We start from the raw sequence: 23,994 nt of genomic DNA, 5'->3' as shown, positions 1-23,994 counted from the left end.
TTACCTTAAAGGATAAAAATAGACTGACAGTGGAGGGATGGATATCTATGATTCAAGCAAATGGAAATCAGAAAAAATCAGGGGTTACAATTTTATTCACAGATACAATAGGCTTTAAACTAACTAAGGTAAGGAAAGATAACGATGTTCACTTTATATTTGTCAAGGGAAACACTCAACATGAACAGGTTTCAATTATTAACATTTAGGCACCTAAGCAGAATGCTCCTCAATTTATAAAGGAAACCCTAACAGACAATGAACAATTTGATATCTTCCTGCACTATAATAGATGGCGATTTTAACACCCCTTTGGCAGTTTTGGAGAGATCCTCCAAGAATAAACTAAAGAAAGAAATATTGGACTTAAACTTGACACCTACAGAACATTTCATCCTAATAAAACTGAACACACAGGGGGAGGGGGCAAGATGGCCAACTAGAACCAGCTTCCCACAGAGGCTCCCCTCCAAAAGAAGAGATAAAAGACAGAAGTTCCTCAGGAAAGCTGATGTTACAGCAGGCGTCCTCAAACTATGGCCCGCAGGCCATATGCAGCCCGCTTAGGACATTTATCTGGTCCCCTGGGTGTTTTTGCCCCCGCTGCCTGTCCTGCTTAGCAGCTGACTCATCCCGGGGCCTGCAGTCCAGCCCTCCAACAGTCTGAGGGACAGTGAACTGGCCCCCTGTTTAAAAAGTTTGAGAACTCCTGGCTTACAGGATGGCTTTTTTTTTTTCACCCTCCACACAGCAGAACTTTTATTTTGGGCTATCAAGCTAGGAGAGAAGATTGAGGAACACACATTACCCCTGCAGAGGCGAGCTGCCACTCCAAGGAAACAAACTATAGGTACATAACCCATCAGCAAGCAGATGTGAGTCCCCTCCCCCATGAGAACAGTTCGAACTTTCTACAAACAAGCAAAGTTCGGGTTTCTTTTTATATCTTTTTAATATTCCATAGGAGAACCACTAAAAATTGGATCTCTTTCCCCAGAGAAATTCCACTTGTGAGGCTAGGCATTCTCCTGCCTGGCATAAAACTGAACATATCATATGCCTGCAATTCTGAACTCCCAGCCCACCCCTCTATACCCACCTTGTGGTTGGGAAGCCTGTCCCCTGTGAGTTCAGATTCTTGAACAACTGCTTGAGAGGTACGGGCATGGTGTGGGCTGCTGTAAGTCTGTGCTGAAACAGCTGTACAGGCGTAAAGTGGGAGGAGAGGGAGTCAAGCAAGAAAGGGCGTAACGTGGCCCACGGCAGCACACAGCAGCAGCAGAGGTGGCAACAGGGCTCACACCCCTAGTTGTATTTTCCATTTCCCTTGGCAAACAGAGGGAGCCAGGCCTCTACCCCAGGGGCAGCCACAGGTGGCAGAACTGGGGCAAAAACACAGGGTCCGTGAACTAGGGGTATGCCTGCGTGGTACCTGTCGGGGTAGGGTATGGCCGGGACTGAGACTAGAATGTGCATGCAATGACAGCACAGATTCACAGCTTTTGTTGACTCATAATATGCCTAGCCCACAGTGGAGCATAGCCAGGACAGAGTCACAAACACCACTAGAATTTGCGCATTCTAGTGCAATTTGCCCTGAGGCACCACCACAGGGGCTGGGGCTGTTTAGCAGCTGACTCATCCGGGGGCCTGCAGTCCAGCATAAATTGAGGTGGGGCTGGGACAGAGACACACCCTCTCTGAGCTCTAATTTCACCCAGCCCACCACAGAGTTCAGCAGGGACAGAGACACTGCAGCACTACCCTGGGGTGGAGAAGCTGTTGAACACTAGAGGGAGCCACAGAGCCAGACTTCAGACCTAAGAGGTTGCTCTGACGGCAGATTATTCCAGAGGAGGCATTGATCTTCCTTGTCTTAGGCAAGCCCATATCTCTGTCACTTACTCCCACTGAAGGAAGCCAGGCAACAGCCATGGGGGGCTACCAGTGGCAGGGTGAGGCTACGGCATAGGGCAGGAAGGAGGCATCAATTTTTCTGGCCTAACTCATGGCTGGGGCGAACCTTCCCATCCCCTTGACATCAGAGAGAGCCAAACTGCAACATCTTGGGTTTCTGGGTTCGAGCTGCTGGTGGAATCCTATTGCCAGGTTGCTGGTCACTGATCAAACTCTCACAGTTGAGCAGTGTTTAGCACGGCCTGGGAAGATTGCTTTTGGAACTATCGACTTGGGCAGTACACCCGGGGAGCCTCCAAGGTTGAACCGAGGTTGTGTTGAACTGGGTGGGACTGACTCCTCATGTAGTAGTTGCTTGGGGTGGGGGAGGGAGATCTCAGTTTCCTGTATATCCCCCTAGCTCTGATTGTATCCTTATCTTGTGACTCAGTTGGATTGGACAGTGGTTGGCTGACTTCAAGACAGCACCAGCTAGCCCTATCACAACAATTTGGTTCTCATAGACTCTAGCTTCAGGTCTGAAAGGGACTTTTGTAAAGCTGTAAGGAAAAAGCCACAATCACTAATCCCGGCTCTTTAGTAAAGGGCTAATTAACTACATTCCTTAGAACCCCCAATACAACCACACTTTTCTAGTTTTAATACCCAAACTACAGAAATTAAGCATGGGGTGGAACCTCTGGCAACATGAATAATCAGAGCAAATCAACTCCCCCAAGGAATGATAAAAGGGGTACGTCAGAAGATGCCATTCATAGACAAATGGCCAAAATGTCAGAAATAGAATCCAGAATATGGATGGCAAATAGGATGAATAAATTGGGGGAAAAGATGGATACTGAAATCTAAAAAGTTGTACAAAAGTTGTCTCAAGAAGTAAATGAATTCAAAGACAAACTTACCAAGGATATGGACATAATGAGAAAGCGGATAGGAGAACTTAGGGAAATGAAAACATTATTCGAGGAGCTCTGAAATTCAGTAGAATCCCTTAGTAATAGAACAGAGCAGGCAGAAGAAAGGATTTCAAAAATCGAAGACAGAACTTTTGAACATACCCAAATGTTCAAAGCAGCAGACAGATGGAGAGCAAAAACTGATCTTTCCCTGAGAGTTGTGGGACCACGCCAAAAGATCAATCATTCATCTTATAGGAATTCCTAAAGGAGAAGAGGATAGTCTTAACTTTACTCCAAGAGATTTTGTAGCATTGCAAGGGATACTGAAATTCAGACAGCAGACAGTTTCAGAACCCCAGCACAACTCAATCCAAATAAAGCATCTCCTAGGCACACTGTAATTAACTTCCAGAAAGTTCAAACAAAGGAGAAAATTCTGCAAGCAACCAAATGTAAGAAATGCATTACATACAAAGGGAGACATATCAGAATGACTGCCAAACTCTCAACTGAAACTTTTCAAGCCAGAAGCTGGGCTTCAACATTCAATCTCCTAAAACAAAATAACTTCCATCCCAGGATCCAATACCCAGCAAACTAAGCTTCACCTATGATGAAGAAATCAAATACTTTAATGACATACAGACGCTGAAGAAATTTGCCATGGCTAAACCAGCTGTCCAGGATATTCTCAGTCCCATACTCCATAATGATCAGCAGAATGTTCCATAGCCAAAGTAAACTCACCCAGAAACTTTTGAACAAAACCTAACTTCCACAGTAGGCTAAGGACTACATACATGAAACTTTTGAAAAACATGACACCCAAAACACTACCACACTTCTCAATTCTCTCAATTAATGTGAATGACTTAAACTGTCCTCTAAAGAGGCATAGGTTGGTTGACTGGATACATAAACTCAGACCAGACATCTGTTGCATACAAGAATTTCACCTTACCTTAAAGCAGGGGTTCTCAACATTCTTAATGCCACAGCCCTTTAATACAGTTTCTGTGGGTTGAGAACTGCTGCCTTAAAGGATAAAAATTAACTCAAGGTGAAGGATGGACATCTATAATTCAGGACAATAGAAATCAGAAAAAAGCAGGTGTTGCAATTCTATACACAGACACAATAGGCTTTAAACCAGCAATGGTAAGGAAAGATAATGATGGTCACTTCATATTTGTCAAGGAAAACACCCAACATGAAGAGATTTCAATTATACATTTATGCACCTAACTAGGATGCCCCTCAATTCATAAAGGAGACCCTAATAGACATGAAAAATTTGATATCTTCCAAAACCATAATAGTTAGAGATTTTAACACCCCTTTGGCAGTGTTGAATAGATACTCCAAGATTAAAACAAGTAAAGATATTTTGGACTTGAACCTGACGACAGAACAACTTGGCTTAACTGACATCTACAGAACATTTCATCCTAATAAAACTAAATACACATTCTTCTCATCAGCCCATGGAACATCCTCCAAAATTTATGACATCTTAGGTCAAAAGTCTAACCTCAGCAAATTTAAAAGAATAGAAATTATGCCTTGCATTTTCTCAGACCATCATGGAATTAAAGTTGAACTCAACAATGATAGGAATCTTCAAACCCATACAAAGTCTTGGAAGCTAGATAACCTTATGTTGAATGAGAGCTGGGTCACAGAAGAGATAAGAAGGAAATTACCAAAACGACAATGAAGACACAAATTATCAGAACCTATGGGATACTGCAAAGGCAGTGCTAAGAGGGAAATTTATATAGCATTGCAAGCCTTCCTCAAGAGAATAGAAAAAGAGGAATTCAACTTATTGGGGCATCTTCAACAACAGGAAAAGGAAGAACATTCCAACCCCAAACCCAACAGAAGAAAAGAAATAACCAAAATTAGAGCAGAATTAAATGAAATTGAAAACAAAAGAATTATTCAAAAGATCAATGAATGAAAAAGTTGGTTTTTTGAAAAGATTAACAAAACTGATAAACCTATGGCTAACCTAACCCAAAACAGAAAAGTAAAATCCCTAATACCATCAATCAGAAATGATAAAGGCGAAATAATAACAGACACATCAGAAATTCAAAAAATACTTAATGATTACTACCAAAGACACTATTCTCAGAAATATGAAAATCTGGAGGAAATAGTCTAATACCTGGAAACACGCCAACCTCCTGGACTCAGCCAGAAATAATTGGAAATGTTGAATACACCTGTATCAACTACTGAAATAGAATCAACTATACAAAATCTCTCAAAAAAGAAAAATCCAGGGCCAAATGGTTTCACTTCAGAATTCTACCAAACCTTTAAAGAGGAACTTGTACCCATATTACATAACCTTTTCCAAAACATAGAAAAAGAAGGAAAATTCCCCCTAACACATTCTATGAAGCAAATATCACCCAGATCCCCAAACCAGGAAAAGACCCAGGAAGGAAAGAAAAATATAGACCAATTTCTGTAATGAATATAGATGCAAAATTCTTTAATAAGATCCTAACAAACGGAATCCAGCAACACATCAAACAAGTTATACACCATGACCATGCTGGTTTGACCCATGGTCTCAAGGTTGGTTCAACACATGTAAATCTATAAATATAATAACCACGTAAAAAAAAACAAAACAATAAAGACCATGTGATTCTCTCAGTTGATGCAGAAAAAACTTTTGATAATATGAAGCATCCTTTCATGATCAGAACACTTAAGAAAATAAGTGTAGAAGGGACATTTCTTAAAATGATAGAGGCCATCAACAGCAAACTCACAGCCAGCATCATGTTGAATGGTATAAAATTGAAAACATTTCCACTCAGATCAGGAACCAGACAAGGTTACCCATTGTCTCCATGGCTTTTTAACATTGTAATGGAAGTCTTAGCCATTGCAATCTGGCAAGAGAAAGTGATCAAGGGTATCCAAATAGGGTCAGAGGAGATCAAACGTTCAATTTTTGCAGATGATATGATTTTATACCTAGAAAACCCCAGGGACTCAACGATAAAACTCTTAGAAGTGATCAAGAAATACAGCAGCATCTCAGGATACAAAATCAGTATTCACAATCAGTAGCTTTTATATATACCAATAATAGTCAAGCTGAAAAATGAGTCAAGGACTCTATTCCTTTTACAGTAGTGCCAAAGAAAACGAAAACTTTGGGAATTTACCTAACAAAGGACGTGAAAGATCTCTACAAAGAGAACTATGAAACTCTAAGAAAAGAAATAGCCAAAGACATTAACAAGTGGAAAAATATACCATGCTCATGGCTGGGAAGAATCAACATTGTTAAAATGTCCATACTACTCAAAGCAATCTACAGATTTAATGCAATCCCCATTAAAGCACCACTGTCATACTTTAAAGATCTGGAAAAAAATAGTACTTCATTTTATATGGAATCAGAAAAAATCTTGAATAGCCAATACATTACTCAGAAGTAAAAACAAATCAGGAGGAATCATGCTACCAGACTTCAGGCTATAGTGATCAAAACAGCATAGTACTGGCACAAAAACAGAGAGGTAGATGTATGCAACAGAATAGAGAACCAAGAGATGAACCCTGGTACTAACTGTCATTCAATCTTTGATAAGCCTATCAAAAACATTAGTGGGAGAAAGACTCCCTATTTAACAAATGGTGCTGGGTGAACTGGCTGGCGACTTGTAGAAGACTGAAACTGGACCCACCACACCTTCACCATTACTAAAAATTGATTCTCACTTGATTAAAGATTTAAACTTAAGACATGAAACTATAAAGATACTTGGAGAGAGTGCAGGGGAAACACTTGAAGAAATTGGCCTGGGAGAATATTTTATGAGGAGGACCCCCCAGGCAATTGAAGCAACACCAAAAATATATTACTGGGATCTGATCAAACTAAAAAGCTTCTGCACAGCCAAGAACACAGTAATTAAAGCAAGCAGACAGCCCTCAGTACAAGAGAAGATATTTTCAGGTTATGTTTTTGACAAAGGTTTGATAACTATAATCCACAGAGAACTTGAACGAATTAATAAGAAAAGAACAAGTGATCCCATTACATTGTGGGCAAAGGACTTGAATAGAAACTCCTCTGAGTAAATCAAGTGCATGGCCTACAGACACATGAAGAAATGCTCATCATCTTTAATCCTCAGACAAAGGCAAATCAAAACCACCTTGGGATACCACCTAACTCTAGTTAAGAGTACCACATAACAAAATTCCAAAACTACAGATGTTGGTGTGGATGTGTAGAAAAGGGAACACTTCTGCACTGCTGGTAGGAATGCAAGCTAATATGTTCCTTTTGGAAAGAAGTTTGGAGAACACTCACGGAACTAAAAGTAGACCTGCCATTCTCCTGCAATTCCTTTACTAGGTATATATCCAGAAGATCAAAAATCATTTTACAACAAAGATGTCTGCAATGTTTATTGCAGCCAAATTCATAATTGTCAAGTCATGGAAGAAGCCCAAGTGCCCATTGACCCATGAATGGATTAACAAACAGTGGTATATGTATACCAAGGAATATTATGCAGCTTAAAAAAGATGGAGACTTTACCTCTTTTATGTTTACATGGATGGGGCTGGAACATATTCTTCTTAGTATCGTATCTCAAGAATCGAAGAAAAAGTATCCAATGTACTCAGTACTATTACGAAACCAATATATAATCACCCACACTTTCATATGAATGATAAAACACAACAATAGCCCAGGATTAAGAAGGGAAGAGGAGGGGGAGGGGAGGCAACGAAAGGGGAAGGGAGAGGCCAGCTGGAGGGTATTTGGTGGGACCTCACCTATGATGCATGTTTCAAGGGTACATGTCAAATCTATTAAGAGTATAAATGTCTTAAAACAATAAGTGAGATGAAAGCTATGTTAACCAGTTTTATGTAAGCATTCCACAGTGTATATTAAATTAGCATCTTGTACCCCGTAAATGTATTAATGTACACAGTTACAATTTAATAAAAAAATTGTTAAGAGAAAAAAGAATTTTAGTTAAAACAAGTGTAATAAATGCAATATGTAACATATATCAACCAGAGGGGAAACACAAATTTCTCAACTTATATATCTAAAAACAAATAATCCTTCTTTTTTTTTTTTTTTTGAGACAGTCTCACTCCATCACCCTTGGTAGAGTGCGGGGCCTTACAGCTCACAGCAACCTCCAACTCCTGGGCATAGGCAATTCTCTTGCCTCAGCCTCCCGAGTAGCTGGGACTACAGGCACCTGCCACAACCCCCTGGGTAATTTTTGTTGCAGTTTGGCCGGGGCTGAGTATGAACCCGCCACCCTGGGTATGTGGGGCTGGTGCCCTACTCACTGAGCCACAGGTGCTGCCCAATAATTCTTTTTTTAGTGTAGCATTTTATTGACTTCAAACTTACGATAATATGTATATTGATTTATGTCACTTAGGTCTGTTAACTTACAATCTTTCTAATAATCACACAAATTTAGTTCCACACACATGCAGATTAAGTGAAAACACCTACTACCCTCAAAAGAAGGAAAATAACAAATCTTCCTGGGGTTTAAGCCAAGACACCACCAAGAAAACTCCTAAGTATAAAGAACAGCAGCATCTCCCTGGCAGCCACTGCACACTGGATAGTCCCTGCTGGCGGGCATTGGGAAATAGGGCTCACAGCAGAGCGTGTTCCACTCGGGCACTGGGGAAGGGAGAAACCCCGTGTCCAGAGAGACACCCCCGAGTTCCTAGATGGCTCTTTGGGGTGAGGGGCCGTGCAGGGAGCTTCTGGGTCCAGGTGTTGCCCCCAGCACAGCCATCACTCACAGAGCCACGTCATCCACAGAGCCACTGGTCCCCAGCTGGGCAGCCCCCTCCCCAACCGGCGGGCAGGCCCCCAGGGTGCCTTACCTTGGAGGCCTGGGGCGTGGAGAGCACGTGCACTGTGCTGGGCTTGACGCCGTTGGCCTTGGGCCGCGTGTAGAGCGCGAACCTGCTTTTCCTCCGCCCTCTGTCGCCACTGGGTAAAGTCCCATTGTACCTAGAAAGGGGTGAAAGAAAGAGCTTAGTTATTGGCAGACTATGCAAGGTCCAAGCATAAAAGTGAGAGGAGAGGACAGGAATGGCATCAGCAATGCCCAAGGACTCCCACAGAAGAGCTACAAAGCCCACCAGAGCTGCGGTAAAATCCGGGCCAAGAGTGCGAGGGGTACACAGGGCAGGTCTCCCGGTCCACACAGTCGCACCTACCAGGCAGTGAACAAGCGCGGCCGCCGCAGCACTGGCTCAGCGCGGGTAGCACGTCCTAACGCGCTTTAGAAAAACACCCCAGAAACATTTTAAATGAACTAGTTAGAAAATAGCGTACTAGTTAAACCTCATCTCTCACTTTTAAATCATGTTAACGCTGGCTGTAGGATCTGTATTTGTAAGAAGAGAAAGTTTAATTACTTGCTTTCTTAAAAGTTCTCAATTCTCTACAGTCATCCTCATTTCTATCTGAACCCTGTATTGTTGGGTTAGCCAGAGATAGCTTGCAGAAATTAAATACTTTTTGTTAGCAAAAATTAGCTTGTAAAAAATATATATTTAAGTTTTAATCCACAAAAACTCATCTAGAAAACATATGATGTCCTTAAGCAGATTTCTTCTGTTCAGCTAACACTAGCGCTCAGAGATTCAGGGCTGCATTTCCACTTCCAGCTGAGTTTTCTAGCTCTAGATCTTCTCCCCAGTGTGTCTGCTGCTGTCCCACACCATCACCCTGACACAACTGCTCTCTGCTTCTACCTAGCAGAAGCTCTTTTCAAGAAAAAAATTAGAAGGGAAGGGAATCATCTAAAATTTATGTGGATAAATAGGTCTTCCCAAGGCTCACTCAAAGGGAGACAGCAAGTCAGGGACAACAAGACTTGTAGCTGTGCCCATCTTATCTGTCTTGTCTGCAGACCCTTGGACTTCCTGGTTTCTCCAGCTACCCCAGAGAGAAGAGAATTGTAGGAGAAAGTTGTGGGGTGTGGGCCCCGCGGGATAAGAGCAGAAGCTGGAACCAAGGGGCTGGGTGTGTCTGTTTCACAAGTCAAGCATAGCAACCACAGTCTGACAATGGCTTTAGATCCTCATTGGACATTATTCCCACTGGGTTTTAAATCTCTATTTCCATCACCAAAGAATGTTAACTATATTAAAAAAATGTCTCTAGACTAAAAAGAAGTTCAAGTCTTATTCCTCTCTTCTTCTCAGGCAGGATCAAAATAATGTACATAATTTTTTAAAATATATCTGTGATCTCTGTACAGTATCCATGAGTCAACAACCATTACAATTCCACTTTGTTTTAATATATTTCCACACACTGAAATCAAGCTGCACATTCTATACTAAAGGAAAAATCAAGGAACATTTCCACTGCGATAGACTGGAGGCTGTCAGCAGGAATCTGGCACTTTCCCACGCTCCTCATTTCACCTGGCTAGGCTCTGTGCTGTGCTCGCCCCACCCCCACTCAGCCCCTCAAGCTTGGTCAAGAGGTGCTAGCAGCCTATGGCACACCCTCCTTAGCTACCACACACAGCTGTGTGGCCTTTTCTGGAATTACTCTATAACTCTCAAAGGTGAGCCCCGGCACCATATCTGCATGTAGTGGCCATGCCGACCTCCTCCCCACCACTCTGCAGCTGATTGGCCAGAGGCTGACCCTGGCCCAAGCTGTTCAATGACATTCTCACCCTGAAAAACAGCAAGCTGGGTCTGAGAGATAGTCATCCATTCTCTGTCAGTGGCAAGAGCCGTAAAATGCAAACAGGAGCTGCAGGGCTGTCACACCGTTACACAGCTAAAGAAGCAGAAAGTGAAGAGCACACAGGTGAACAGAGACAGCAGCAATGGGCAATGAAAAGAGGACCCTCTCCTGGCCCAGAAGTACTCTCACCCTTCCTGGTGAAATTCTTTCTCGTTTCAGCTAACTCAGCTTGCTTTCTGCTACTTACAACCCAAAAGCCATATCAATAGATAGGAGGGAAAATCAGAAAAAATTAGAAATGTCAACTTTAATACCTGGAGCAGCATTTTAATTTAAATTGCCTGAGCAAAGATGTATAGATATTGCAGGGTAAGCAAATAATAAACCAGTCTGCTTACAAACTGCCTACTTACTTAGTATGTCCAGATGAAAAATCCTGTTGGAAATAATTACAGTAGTAGTGGAAAACCCAGTGTCAAGTTTCTAGTTATGTTAGGCCACATGGTCACACATTTGACATTTATAATGACAAGCACTAGAATAACAGTGCTCAGATTCCCACTAAGGAGGAGAGAAAGGCACAAAAACAAGTGGCACAATACACAAGTCACAAGAGCCACGAGCACAGGAAGAGGCATTGAGGATGACGTCCAGGGGGAAACTGCTTGAACTGCCTTAACATCTCAGCAAGAACACTAAACAGGGGGTGCAGGGCAGCAGACTCCAGGTAGGGAGAACTGCAGATAGCATGGAGTTCAAGAGGAAGAGGAGGGAATAGGGAGGATGAAGGGCAGGGGCCAGATTCTACCAGCCTGGAGCCCGACCAGGGGAACAGCTTTCCACCTGAGGGCAAGAGCTAAGCCAGTGGCTAGCGTGACTGGAAACAGGAGTAGGACAAGGGTGGCACAGTGCGGGAAAGACTGCGGGGCACAGCAGACCAGCAACAAGATGGTCAGACGGGAGAGCCATCATAGCCAGGGGGGCGTGAAGTGGATTGAATGGTGGCCCCAAAAACATATGCCCAATCCTGGACCCTGTGAGCATGACCTTCTGGAAAAAAGGAGTTTGCAGATGTAATTAAGGATCTCGACATGAGATCACTACGGATTACTGGTGGGCCTTATATCCAAAGCAAGTGTCTTTGTAAAAGTCACTGGGATGGAGACAAGCTGACCACATACATGGAGGTAGAAGCAGAGAACAGAGACACACAATCACAGGCCCAGAAACACCTGGGGCCACCAGAAACTGGAAAAGGCACCCAAGGACCACCCCTTCTGGGTAGCAGGGCCCTGCCAATAGCTGATTTCAGACTTGCAGCCTCTAAAACTGTGAGGGAATAAGCATCTTTCATTGTAAGCCACCAAGTCCATGTCATTTGTTATGGCAGTCACAGAAAACAACAAAGGCCTAAACTGTAGCAGTAATGGTGGGAAAGCCAGGACAGGAGAAAGTTGTTTTGATGTGAAGTGAGCATCAGAGTCCCCTGGGGAGCTCTGCAGAACTGCATGCGCACCTGTGTCTCAAGAGGGGCTGCTGCAGGAAGTCTGGGCAGTGCTGAAGCCCTGTTCCCCCCACAGGTGACAGTTTACATGTCAAAGCAAAACAGGCAAATGCCTCCAACCCAAAGGCTTGCCCTGAGCACCCACATACACTCCCATCTCCTCACAATGCCAAGAATCCCCAAAAGAATGTGACACCCATTATTCTACTTCCAGAACTAGCTGGCTTATTCAGTCCATTTGATCTTGGCCCCTAAATTTGAAAGTGTACCTAAGCCACATGTCATCCACCCAGCACATCACCCAGCCTTCCGGCTTTCAGGTCTCCCAGGGATGCCCTATCAAAGGATAGCTGGCTCCTCTCCCCTTGACATGTGGAATCTAATTTCTGTCTCCCTAATCCTGGGCTGGCCCTAGTGACCTGCTTACCGACAGCATGCAGGAAGCAATGCTCTGAGACCTCCTAAAAGCCAGGTGCACAGAAGCCTTGCAGCTTCTGCCTGGGTTTCCTGGAAGCCTGATCTGCCATGTAAAAAACCTAGCTACCCAGGCTACCACACTGAGGGGTCCACATGGGCACTCTGGTCAGCAGTCTCAGCTCAGCCCAGCTTTCCAGCCACCCAGCTAAGGTAGCAGACATGTGAGTGAAGCCATCCCAGACTCTGCAGACCAGCCCGTCCATCAGCTGACCACCATCACAGGACCTCAACCAACACCACCTGCAGAAAAACTGCCTGAACTCCTGAACTGTGTGATAAATACTAACAACATGATGGTTAGATGTACAAAGCAATAGATCCTGGGACAAGCCCCAAGCCCTCAGCATAGTCGTCTCCCCTCACTGACCGCCATATCACTGCCCTGCATGTGTCCCCAGTCTATCTCAAGTCTAGAGTCACTGCCTCTTCCTCCTGAAAACTACCACCAATCTACCCCTTGAGATAGACTCCCCAATCTATCTGAAGTCCAGCACTATCTCTTCCTCCTGAAAATTATCACCAAATCTACCCCTTCCCTCTTCCTGCCCCCAGTCTGGCTCATGAAACCCCTAGGAAATGTAGTTCCAAAACAGAGAGGCCTTCCATGTCTCTGGCACCTGGCATAGCGAGGGACACACAGCAACACTGAAAACCGCCAAGCCACCTAGATGGCAGAAGGGCCATTCTCTTAGTCTGTTTGGAGTTGCTGCAACAGAATACCTAAACTAGGTAAGTAATAAGAAACAGGTTTATTTCTTACTGCTCTGGAGGCTGGGAAGTCCCAGGTTGAGGGCCTCATCTGGTGAGGGATTTCTGCTGCATCACCCACGGCAGAAGGCGGAAGGGCAAGTGTGCACAAGTGTGCAGGAGCAGAACACACCCTTTACCAGGAACCCACTCTCCAGATATAGCATTGATCCACTCATGCAGGCAGGGCCCTTGCAGCCTAATCACCCCTTAAAGGCCCCACCTCCCAGCACCATTGTACTGGGGGATCATGTTTTCAGCACATAAACTTTGGGGGCTCATTCAGACCACAGCAACTGTCTTTTGTATAGTGGAGCCCAGACATAAAGATGAAATTCTGCTTGCAAAGGCAAAAAGCTGCTGTCCCATAAAAGAATGTCAGAACATTCCCTGGCCTGGCAAGCTTTCTGGCCAGTAAGTTTGCATAAATAAAATGTCCAAGTGCTCCTGACACACCTGTTTCAGCTGCTAAGCCAGGGGCATTTCAACTCACACAGAACGGCTTGCAAAACTCACTTTTTCTTTTTAATTCTGGAGACTTAAAAATATCCATTTATTTTATAAATGTGCGCTGAAAATTTAATTCTTCATATTTGCAGAACAAATAGTTGGTCTTAACAGCAAAGGTATTTAGAAGCTAGGATAATAAAATTCTTCATATATGCAGAACAAATAGTTGGTCTTGATAGTAAAGGTATTTGGAAGCTGTGGAGGATAATAAAAACGGTATAAAAAGCCTCCTCAAGTAATAAAGGGCTTTTCTTGATTTATAGTTTAGAGTTCCCTTCTTATTGTGAATTAGCGAACATTTTCTGTGCACTCACTATGAGCTGATTCCTGCCACCTAAAAACACATTTCTATGGGAAATATCAGCAAAAGAGGGGGGCTCATGGTTCCTAGTCGCATCCTGGAGATAATACATTTGCTTTGAACTTTCATGGCTATATCCACCTGAGACAGAAAGTGATGTGGGCTCCAGCACAGAGGCACATCAGCACCAAAGGACCACACTCCAGAGACAGCGGCTCTTCACCAAGACTGAGGGCTCCACTCTCCTACCAAAGTGACCTCTCTCATTTCTGTCACTTACACCAATAAATCACAAGCAAATCATAAGTCAGCGCTTCTCAATCTGTGGGTCGTGACCCACAGGAACTATATTAGAAGGTCGTGGCATTAGGAAGGTTGAGAACCACTGTCATAAAGCAAAGCGGACTGTGCACTGCAGGTGAGCAGCCCTGACACAGAGACAAGAGCCTGGCAGGTGGCAGAGTCTGGCTCAGCCCTGCTGTGGGGCACTGCCCTGGGCAGGTGCATCAACCCAGCACAGGAATGCACTGCTGCACTGTGTGCCAAAAACACACAAGAACAGCACGTGCTTGACAGGGGTCTTATGTAAGTACAGTCCGAACCCCTTCCTACATAACCTGTCACATACATCTGCACTGGCCCTCACCCAAAGGGCCACAAAGCCCAGACAGAGTGACGTTTATTTCTCTGTCCCTAATAAATGCTGCATATGGGAGGTTCTCATAAAGTAAATGACACTCTGACTTCCATCCAGAGAATGAGTTATGGCAGCGCCACACCAGCCTGTTCCCTGTGGGAACAATCAGCTGCAGCTCTGTAAACATCAACTTAATTTAGAACATCTGCCCAGGCTTGGCTTTATAAGGAGATTCTCAAGTCCCATTTCTAGTTGGAAGTGTTCCAGGTAGCTATTTAAGACCCATCAAATATTAATATTAATATATAAATATGCATTTGTATATACATGTATTTTCTTCACTCAAAAGGCATCAAGTGAAGTGGATGGGTCAATCCAGGCACAGGGCTGGGTGCTAATGATACAGAAAGACTTCTTGTCTCCGGCCAGTCTCAGCCGGAAGACAAGACAGTCAAGGTAACAGACATGAGACAACCTTGAGAAATGCTAATGGAATATGAAAGCCAGAGAGCACAACAGGAATAGAAGGAAGAGTGAGGGATGCATCAGGATGCTGTCCCACATTGGCCTGCTCCCCACATGCGGCTCCAGTTGTAGAATTAATTAGTAGCCATCTTTGGGACTAGACCTGAGTGACAGCATGAGCTGACCTTCCATTTACCCTCCACCATATCCTCCCCTCCACCCCACCTCTGCACGGCTCTACAGAATGAGCTAGCACACTTGTGTGGGAGTGACCACCGTGACCCAGGGATCACTGCACAGGGCTCAAGCTCCAGGTGGCTTCCTTAATGGGACTGGGAACTTACCTGAATCATAACTAAGATGGGCCTCAGTTTCCTTGGCTACACAGACAGAGACACAAAATTATGAACTACATTTTTTAAAATATCAGATTAATGTTGAGAGTACAATTAGGTTACAACGTTTGCATTTGTTAGGTAGATAGAGTCCCTGTTCTAAGTTGTGTCCCACAATGGGGTGCCCATTAGGTGAGAACACCAATCTCCTCTCTCCTGTCCTCTCCTCCTCCCTCATTCCCCCTCCTCTCATGATGAATTGATTTGAATTTTTTCTTTATGTGGGCATACATTAAAATGTCTACTGGCTTCATAATAGTATTAAGTACATTGGATACTTGGTTTTCAATTCTTGTGACACTTAGGAGGATGTTTTCCAAATCCATCCAGGAAAATACAAAGAATGTAAAGTTCCTCTCTTTTTTATGGCTGAATAGTATTCTATAGTAAACATAAACCACAGTTTATTAATCCACTCCTGGGTTGGTAAGCATTTAGGTTGTTTCTGCATCTAGGAGATTGTAAATTGAGCAACAATAAACAAATCAGTGCAAATGCCCTTATAATAAAAAGTTTCTTTTCCGGGGTAGATATCTAGTAATAGGATTGCAGGATCAAATGGGAGGTCTAAGTTGAGTTCTCTGAGTTCTTTCTTCCAAAGAGGTTGTATTAGTTTGCAGTTCCACCAGCAGTGTGAAAGTGTTCCCTTCTCTCCACATCCACACCAGCATCTGCAGCTTTGACACACTGTGACATGGGCCATTCTCACTGGGGTTAGGTGACATCTTAGGGTGCTTTTGATTTGCATATCTCTGACAATCAGGAATGATAGGCATCTTTTCCTAAGTTTGTTAGCCATTTATCTGTCTTCCTCAGAGAAAGTTCCATTCGTGCCTTTGTCCAGGGGATCGATGGGATTGTTGGCTTTTTTGTTGATTGAGTTCTCCATAGATCCTAGTTATCAACTGTTTGTCAGATTCATATCCTACAAAAACCTTTGCCCATTCTGAAGGTTGTCTTTTTAATTTACTTGTTGTCTCTTGAGCTGTGCAGAAGTTTTCAGCTTAATTGTTTAACATGTCTCTATTTTTGTGCCATCTGTTTATTTTTATTGTTGTGACTGCCAATGAAGTCTTCCTCATAAAATCTTTCCTCAGGTCAACATCATAAAGACTTTTTCCTATGCTTTCTTCTAGGATTTTTATCATTTCATGCCTTAGATTTAAATCTTTCATCTATCTTAAGTCAATTTCTGTAAGTAGTGAAAGGTTCAGTCATCTATATGTGGTTATCCAGTTCTTGCACCACCATTTATTGAATAGGCTCTTTTCCCCAGTGTTTGCGTTCACTTGATTTGTCAAAAATAAGATGGCAATAAGGGGCTGGTTTCATGTCTTGGTTCTCTGTTCTGTTCTATACGTCCATGTCTCTATTTTTGTGCCAATACCATGCTGTTCTGATGTCTATGGACGCACAATATAACCTAAAGTATGATAACAGTAATACTTCTAGATTTGTTTTTATTACTAAAATAGCCTTGCCTATATGGGATTTTTCTGGTTCCATACAAAACAAAGAACTATTTTTTCCAGTTCTGCAAAGTATAATGTTGGTATTTTAATGGGGTTGCCTTGAATCTGTATATTACTTTGGGTAGTATAGACATTTTTACAATGTGAATTCTTCCCAGCCAAGAACATGGTATGTTCTTACATTTGTTAATGTTTTCTGGTATTTCATTTCTTAGGGTTTCATAATTCTCTATGTGGAGATCCTTCATCTCTTTTACTAGGTATATTCCCAAATATTTCATTTTCTCTGATGCTACTGCGAAAAAAAAATGTGTCTTTGTTTTGCTTCTCAATTTGGCTGTTACTAGAGTATACAAAAGTTACTGACTTTTGGACATTGATTTTTATACCCTGAGACATTAATGTATTTCTTTTCTTTTTTTTTTTTTTTGGCCAGGACTGGGTTTGAACCCACCACCTCCAGCATATGGGGCCAGCACCCTATTCTTTTGAGCCACGGGTGCTGCCCATTAATGTATTTCTTGATCACTTATAGGAGTCTTGTGGTTGAGTCACTGGGGTTCTCTAAGTATAAGATTATCATTGGCAAAGATTGAGAGTTCAACTTCTTCTGCCCCCATATGGATATCCTTGATATCCTTCTCTTGCCTGATTGTATTGACTAAAATTTCCAGCACTATGTTGACTAATAGTGACAATAGAGGACATCTTTGGTTCCAGTTCTAAGTAAAAAACCTTTCAGTTTTATTCCATTCAGCATGATAATAGCTGTAGGTATGTCACAGATGGCTTCATTCGGTTTAAGAAATGTGCCACCTATGTCTATATTCTTATTGTTCTTGTTAGAAAAGGATACTGAATTTTATCAAATGCTTTTTCTGGATCTATGCAGAGAATCATATGGTCTTTGTTTTTGCTTCTTCTGATATGGTGAATTACATTTGTGAATTTATGCATGTTAAACCAGCCTTGTATCCCTGGGATAAAGTCTACTTGAATGTGAAATATATTTTTTTTAATGTGTAGCTGTGATCTATTAGCTAAGATTTTATTATTTTTTCGACAATATTTGCAGTGAAATTGGTCTGTAGTTCTCCTTTTTAGTTGGGTATTTTCTTGATTTTAGTATCAGGATAATGTTTGTTTCATAGAACATGCTGGGGAAGGTGCCTTTATTCTCAATGCTTTGAAATAGGTTCTGCAGTACAGGTACAAGTTCTTCTTTGCAGGTTTGATAGAATTTTGATGTGAAGCTTTCTGGTCCAGAGCTTTTTCTTATTTGAAGCTTTTTATTGTTTCCTCAATTTCAGTGCTTTATACTGGTCTACTCATGAGCTCTATGGTTAAGTTTAGGGAAATGGTGTGATTCCATGTATTAGTCCATTTCCTCCACATTGTCAAGTTTCTGGGAATAGAGTTTTTTGTAGTAGTTAGTCACAACTCTGTGTTGAGAGGACCTGGGGTTTGATATTCCTCTAAAAGAAGTTTGTCAGAATCTCTGGTGATGGTCAGGAAACTTTCACTTACAAAATCCTCCAGTAGAGCTTCCATTCCTTTGGGACGTTCTTCTTCCCCTTCAGGTATCCCTATAATTCATATGTTTCAAGGCTTTGTGAAGTCCCATAATTCTCTAAGCAATTGCTCTGCTTTTTCTCTCTTCTTTTCTCCCTCTGCAAATACCTGGGTTAGCTCAAAAGCCTCATCTTCTAGCTCTGAGATTCTTTCTTCGTCATGGTCTAATCTGCTATTGATGCTTTGTACTGTATATTTACGTTTCCTGATTGATTCCTTCAATTCCTTAAGCTCCAATACATCCTTTCTCATTTTTTCATGTCTTTCATTCATTATTTGTATCAATATTTCACTTTCCTTTTGTTGATTTTCCATATTCCCTTCAATTCCCTTTATTGCTTTTGCCATCAATATTTTAATTTTCCTTTACGTCATTTCCATTATTTCTTTATAGGTGGAATCCTCTGTAGTAGCTACATCATGATCCCTTGGTTGGGGGGGGGGGTTGTTCTGCTCTAGTTTTTCCTGTTTTAAGAATTTTTCTGTTGGTTCTTTCTCATGTGTATTTTCTTCTTGTCCATTTCCTTCCCTTATTTTCCTCTCCTTCCTTCTCTTTAAATTACTTTATCTCTGTGCTTAGGTGTTGAAATGGCCCTTTGATATAGGGCCAAAAGGAAGAAAAGTATAAAGAGTGAGAAGGGAAAAAATAAAGAGAAAGTGGGGGAAAAAAAGGAATCAAAGGGAAAAAATTGAAAAAAAAAGGAGAGGACAGGGGAGGCACCTGTGGCTCAAAGGAGTAGGGTGCTGGCCTCATATATCAGAAGTGGCAGGTTCAAACCTGTCCCTGGCCAAAAGTACCAAAAAAAAAAAAAAAAAAGAGAGAGAGAGAGAAAGAAAAAAGGAGAAGACAAAAAGAGAAAGACAAGAGTAATAGTGGTGTTTGGCAGGGTGCTTTGATGACCCACACGCACAATTCCATGAATCTTGGGGGCTGGGTTAGGTGGGTCCCTCAAGGTCAGAGGCTCCATATCAGCCTGAACAAAAGCAAGACCTCACCTCTGCCAAATATAAAAGAAAATCAGTAGTACGTGTTGCAATGGGGACCTACCAATACTATTCTTCCAAAGGCCAAAGCCAGAAAGTACCTTAGAACAGGGTCTCAAAGCCCATGGCACCCTAGCCCAGGCTTTGGAAAGAGGCTATGTCCCATAAATCAAATACAGAATGCAATAAAATAGAACAGATCAGAAAAAATTTAAAAAAAGAAAACAGATAAATCAAAAATAAAATTATATGAAATATAAAAAAAGGATATCTTAGTTACTATTTGAGAAATGTATGTTGGAAAGATGAGAAAAGTAGAAAAATGTCTACCAAAAGAGAGAAAAAAGAATAAAAAGAGCAGAAAAGCAGTAGCAAAAATGGAGCCTTTACTATTGAAGTAAAGATGAAAAATAAAAATACAACAATAAAACAAAAATTTAAAAAGCTAAGGGACAAAATTAAGAAGAAAATATATATATTGCAATATATTACCTAGACACCAGTTGACACTGTAAGAAGATAGAAGAAAAGAGAAAAAAAGGTATATAATGCAATATATTGCCTGGACACCAGGTGGTATCCGGGGGTAGGTGATGCAAAATACTCATGTTGATTCTACTGTATAGAAGGGGAGCCAGATGCCACTAGCTAATTGTTGAGTTGACCTGGTCCTATCTGATTTATTTGCCTTCAATCATGGCTTGGTTGTTTTGCTAGCATTTAATACTCCTTGCAGGATTGGGATCCTGAAGCTCTTTCCAAATTTCTTAGGAGGCATGCCTCAACCTTCCAAACAGTTTCCCTTGGCCACAAGTGGCTTTCCCGGGGTGTGAGGTGAGCTGCCCAACTTTCCCCAAGGGTACCTGAGCTCAGTAGTCACAACGGCCCCTGTGTGCTATTCTTCCCAGGCAACCCTCCCACAATGACAGCACCCTGCTAGTAACCAAGCCAATGGGATTTCCACAGTGTGGAGTGATTCAGTTCCAGCCACAAGGAACCATTCAAGTTCACTCACTCACTTAAACCCTTCCAAGGCAGATACAGTAAGCATCCAAGGCCAAAAAAACTGCAGGACAGACTTTCCCTGATCCAGCTGGCCTCTGCACACACCCAAGCATTTGCCTTCTGTTCATCAGCTCATGAACTCCTCCTTGGCTCTTTGGAGTCTCCTGATGACTCACTGTTTGCCCAGGGTGCTGTTTCTGGGCAGGACACCCCAGCTAGAAGTGGCTGGAGTCCTCTCTCCCTGGTCTCACCACAAGTGGCACAAGTGAAAGAGGTGTCTCTAGTCCGCCATCTTGCTCCATCTCCTCACAAATTCAATTTTACAAAGAGATTCCCAAACCTTTTCCAAGTAGTTCAATTCAATATGGGACACAGAGGCACTTCATCCACAGAAGGAATTTAATCCAAATAAAATACCAGCACCCTAAGAAGGGAAAAGACTGTCATCGTTATTTTAACCACTGGCTTTTACATGCTGCTATGGTGCACAAAGGACTCCCAGATCTTGATGCCAACTAGATGTGGCAGTTCTACTTTCAGATAACCTTTCTCTAGCTTCCCCACACTAAAATGTTTACCAAAGCTGCAAGTTCTTTCTGTCAGGAACACAGTCCTACAACCACTCCAATAGACTTTTACCTGTTCTTCCCATATTCACATCACACATTCCGACCAGTCCCCGGACAAGAAAGCCTGGAGTGGAGACAGGACCAGATGCTGGCTCTTCCTCTGATCCCACAGTGACCACATGGTCCCTCCCTTCTCAGAGCCTGCTTCTTTCCCGTGAAGCAGAGGAACACAGCACCCTGAAGTCCCCAGGACACGGCATGTTGAAAGGGGGTGCCACCTGGCTCAGCCTCACCAGTGCCAGCCCCACACAGTGAGCACCTGGCTCCTTTCCCCAGCAGGCCACTCCAGAAAAGCACCTGCAGAGCACATAGTCTCCTTAAAACAAAGGAATTTATTTCCATGTGCTTTTGTAAAGTCTTTCTCTTCTCTTTTTCACTTCAAATAGTACAGTATTATCACTGAATCATAAAAGCAACTTTCTTTACTGTACTGAATCTTTGATTTCTTTGAACACTTCTGGAGGCCAATAGCAAGTATTTTTCTCTGACCATTTGAAAAGAGGCAAAGTGCCAGGAATAAGGAAGGCTATTTATGTTACCCTTAGAGCTACTTCTTAAAGACTGCTACTTTTATTCTGCTCTTGGCTCCAGAAATCCCAAATATCTCCAATTCAGTATGAATTAATAATAGTGATTTATGTCAAAGAATATTTTTTAACCCATGGGCAAAGATTATTTTTTAAATGTGGCTCAGCAGTAATTTTTATTCCCAAAAGAAAAGAAAACATTACACCAAGAGAAACAAAACACAGTGGTAGGAAATGAACTTGATACAGTACATTATTTGCACAATTCAAGAACTAAGAGGTAATTTATCATTATGCCTTATTATTGAATTAGTGTCATAATTCATTCCTCAGTTCTGTACATTTTCACCAATTTATAATTTTAAAAAACATTCCCATACATTCCTTTTTTATCACTTTAACATTTACTTATTTCAACTTCTCATAATTAAGACAGCCATATGGAAGGCTCAAGTACTGGTCCCCTGAAGATATGCCTTCTGCGTTGTAACTTCATAGTGCTAGGTCACCTCTGTCCCTTACCTTGGGTTAGGCCATGTGACTTGCTCTGGCCAGTGGATGGGACGCTAACAGACATGAGGCAGAAGGGCCTGAAATGTGCTTGGTAGTTGGGATTATGCTCTGGAGCCTCTGCTGTGGCCACAGGAAGAACATGTCTAGCTAGCCTGCCATGCCGAAGAGCACGAGAGGCCCCTGGCAAAGGCCCGGACCACACAACACAGCCCTAGGCAAAGCCTCTCTGGCTACGGCTAAAGCATAGCCTCTTTAGCCAACCTACAGATTCCTGAGGATAAGCAACCAACTGAGTCACTAAGTTAGGGGATAATTTGTTACACAGCACCATATGGCAACAATTAACCTAACACTGCATTCCAAAGTCAAGTTAACTTAAGCAGCTTCCTCAGTACCTGAACACTTTAGCCTATAGGTACATAAAATATCAAATATGTACCCTAAGTTTTATATATAAAGAATATTCTTTCATTCAGAAGGAAGAAGTCCAAAATTAGAGGTAATTTCAAGTGCATTACTTTTCAAATTGGCTGTAAGAAAAAGATATTTTTAAATGCATACATTTTAAAGCAAGGAAGGATAGTAATATTAAATTATGTCTTTTATTTTTCTTTTCAATTAATTACGTTGTTAAAACTTGTGCTCCCTCAAATAACCCAAATGCATGTGCACAGAGGACTTCATCTCTAATAATCAAATGTAGACATAAAAGAATTAGGACAAATTACTAATTATGTAGCAAAACACTGATTCTTTAAAATACATTTATACATAACTTCTATAGTAAGAAGCATCTAAAATGTGAATCTCAGGGACTGGCTAAAAAAGGAAGTATCTTAAACTAGCATTTACCCTAACATCTATCAGGAATTAAGGTATAAGTGTTTCAAATAAAGAAAATCTTGAAGGCTTCTGCCAAAGTTTTAGAGTAAGTATTAAAGCCATAAATTAAAGCCAGCATTGCAATCCCCTCTGTATCACAACTATATTTAATAACCACTGAAGTAATTTTCCAATCTCTTTTCCTTTAAAATTTCATGGCATGCCTTTCTTCCTGCTCCTAAAAAAATCATACTAATGTAGGTTTACTTCAAGCTTCTGGAGTATACATAGAGAATTTTTAGAAATTAATAAAAATGCAACATGCCAAAGCAAGCAAATTCAACTTTGAACACTACTGGACAAAAACAATCAAATGTATTTCCAATTGTTAAGGAAAACTTGTGTAGAGATCCTTTAGAGATAAACCTGTGCTTATACAGGAAGGGAACATGAGATGAAGAAAGGCTCACTCGTCAGGGAGGAAGAAACTGGGTCATTCACTCAGCTGTGCCAGGGAAACTGAACCTACTTTAAAAAAAAATTCTTCAGCATTCCATTTTACATTCCAGGACATAATAAATTCTAAAATACTCAAAAGACAACAAAAAAGCTAATTATTTACTCTAAATAATCAGGAATAACGTTCCAAACATAAAAGTAATTTTTAAAATTGCCAAAAAAAAATCTATAAACTTATACATGTAAAAAAATCTGAAAATTTTGCATGTCAGACACCATAAAATTACACATCCAAGAAAACTAGAAAAAATATTGTGGCAATAATATGACAAAAATCCTAGCATGTTGGTGGTGCCCATAGCTCAGTCAGTAGGGTGCCGGCCACATACACTGATGTTGGCGGGTTTGAACC

General features: G+C 41.8%; 1 protein-coding gene across 1 annotated transcript in view; it reads right to left on the bottom strand.

Moving 5' to 3' along the window:
- The window catches only part of PELI2 (pellino E3 ubiquitin protein ligase family member 2), a 168,830-nt gene that overhangs the window by 107,836 nt on the left and 37,000 nt on the right, over positions 1–23,994 (bottom strand). The window contains exon 2 of the mRNA XM_003794400.3: positions 8,733–8,862. Coding sequence (XP_003794448.1) covers positions 8,733–8,862 — 130 coding nt within the window. The remainder of the gene's footprint in view (positions 1–8,732; positions 8,863–23,994) is intronic.

This window comes from Otolemur garnettii, unplaced genomic scaffold, assembly GCF_000181295.1.
Source record: "Otolemur garnettii isolate 467f Iridium unplaced genomic scaffold, OtoGar3 scaffold00081, whole genome shotgun sequence".
In the NCBI taxonomy this organism is placed as follows: domain Eukaryota; kingdom Metazoa; phylum Chordata; class Mammalia; order Primates; family Galagidae; genus Otolemur; species Otolemur garnettii.
This window is presented reverse-complemented; position numbering and strand designations above follow the sequence as displayed.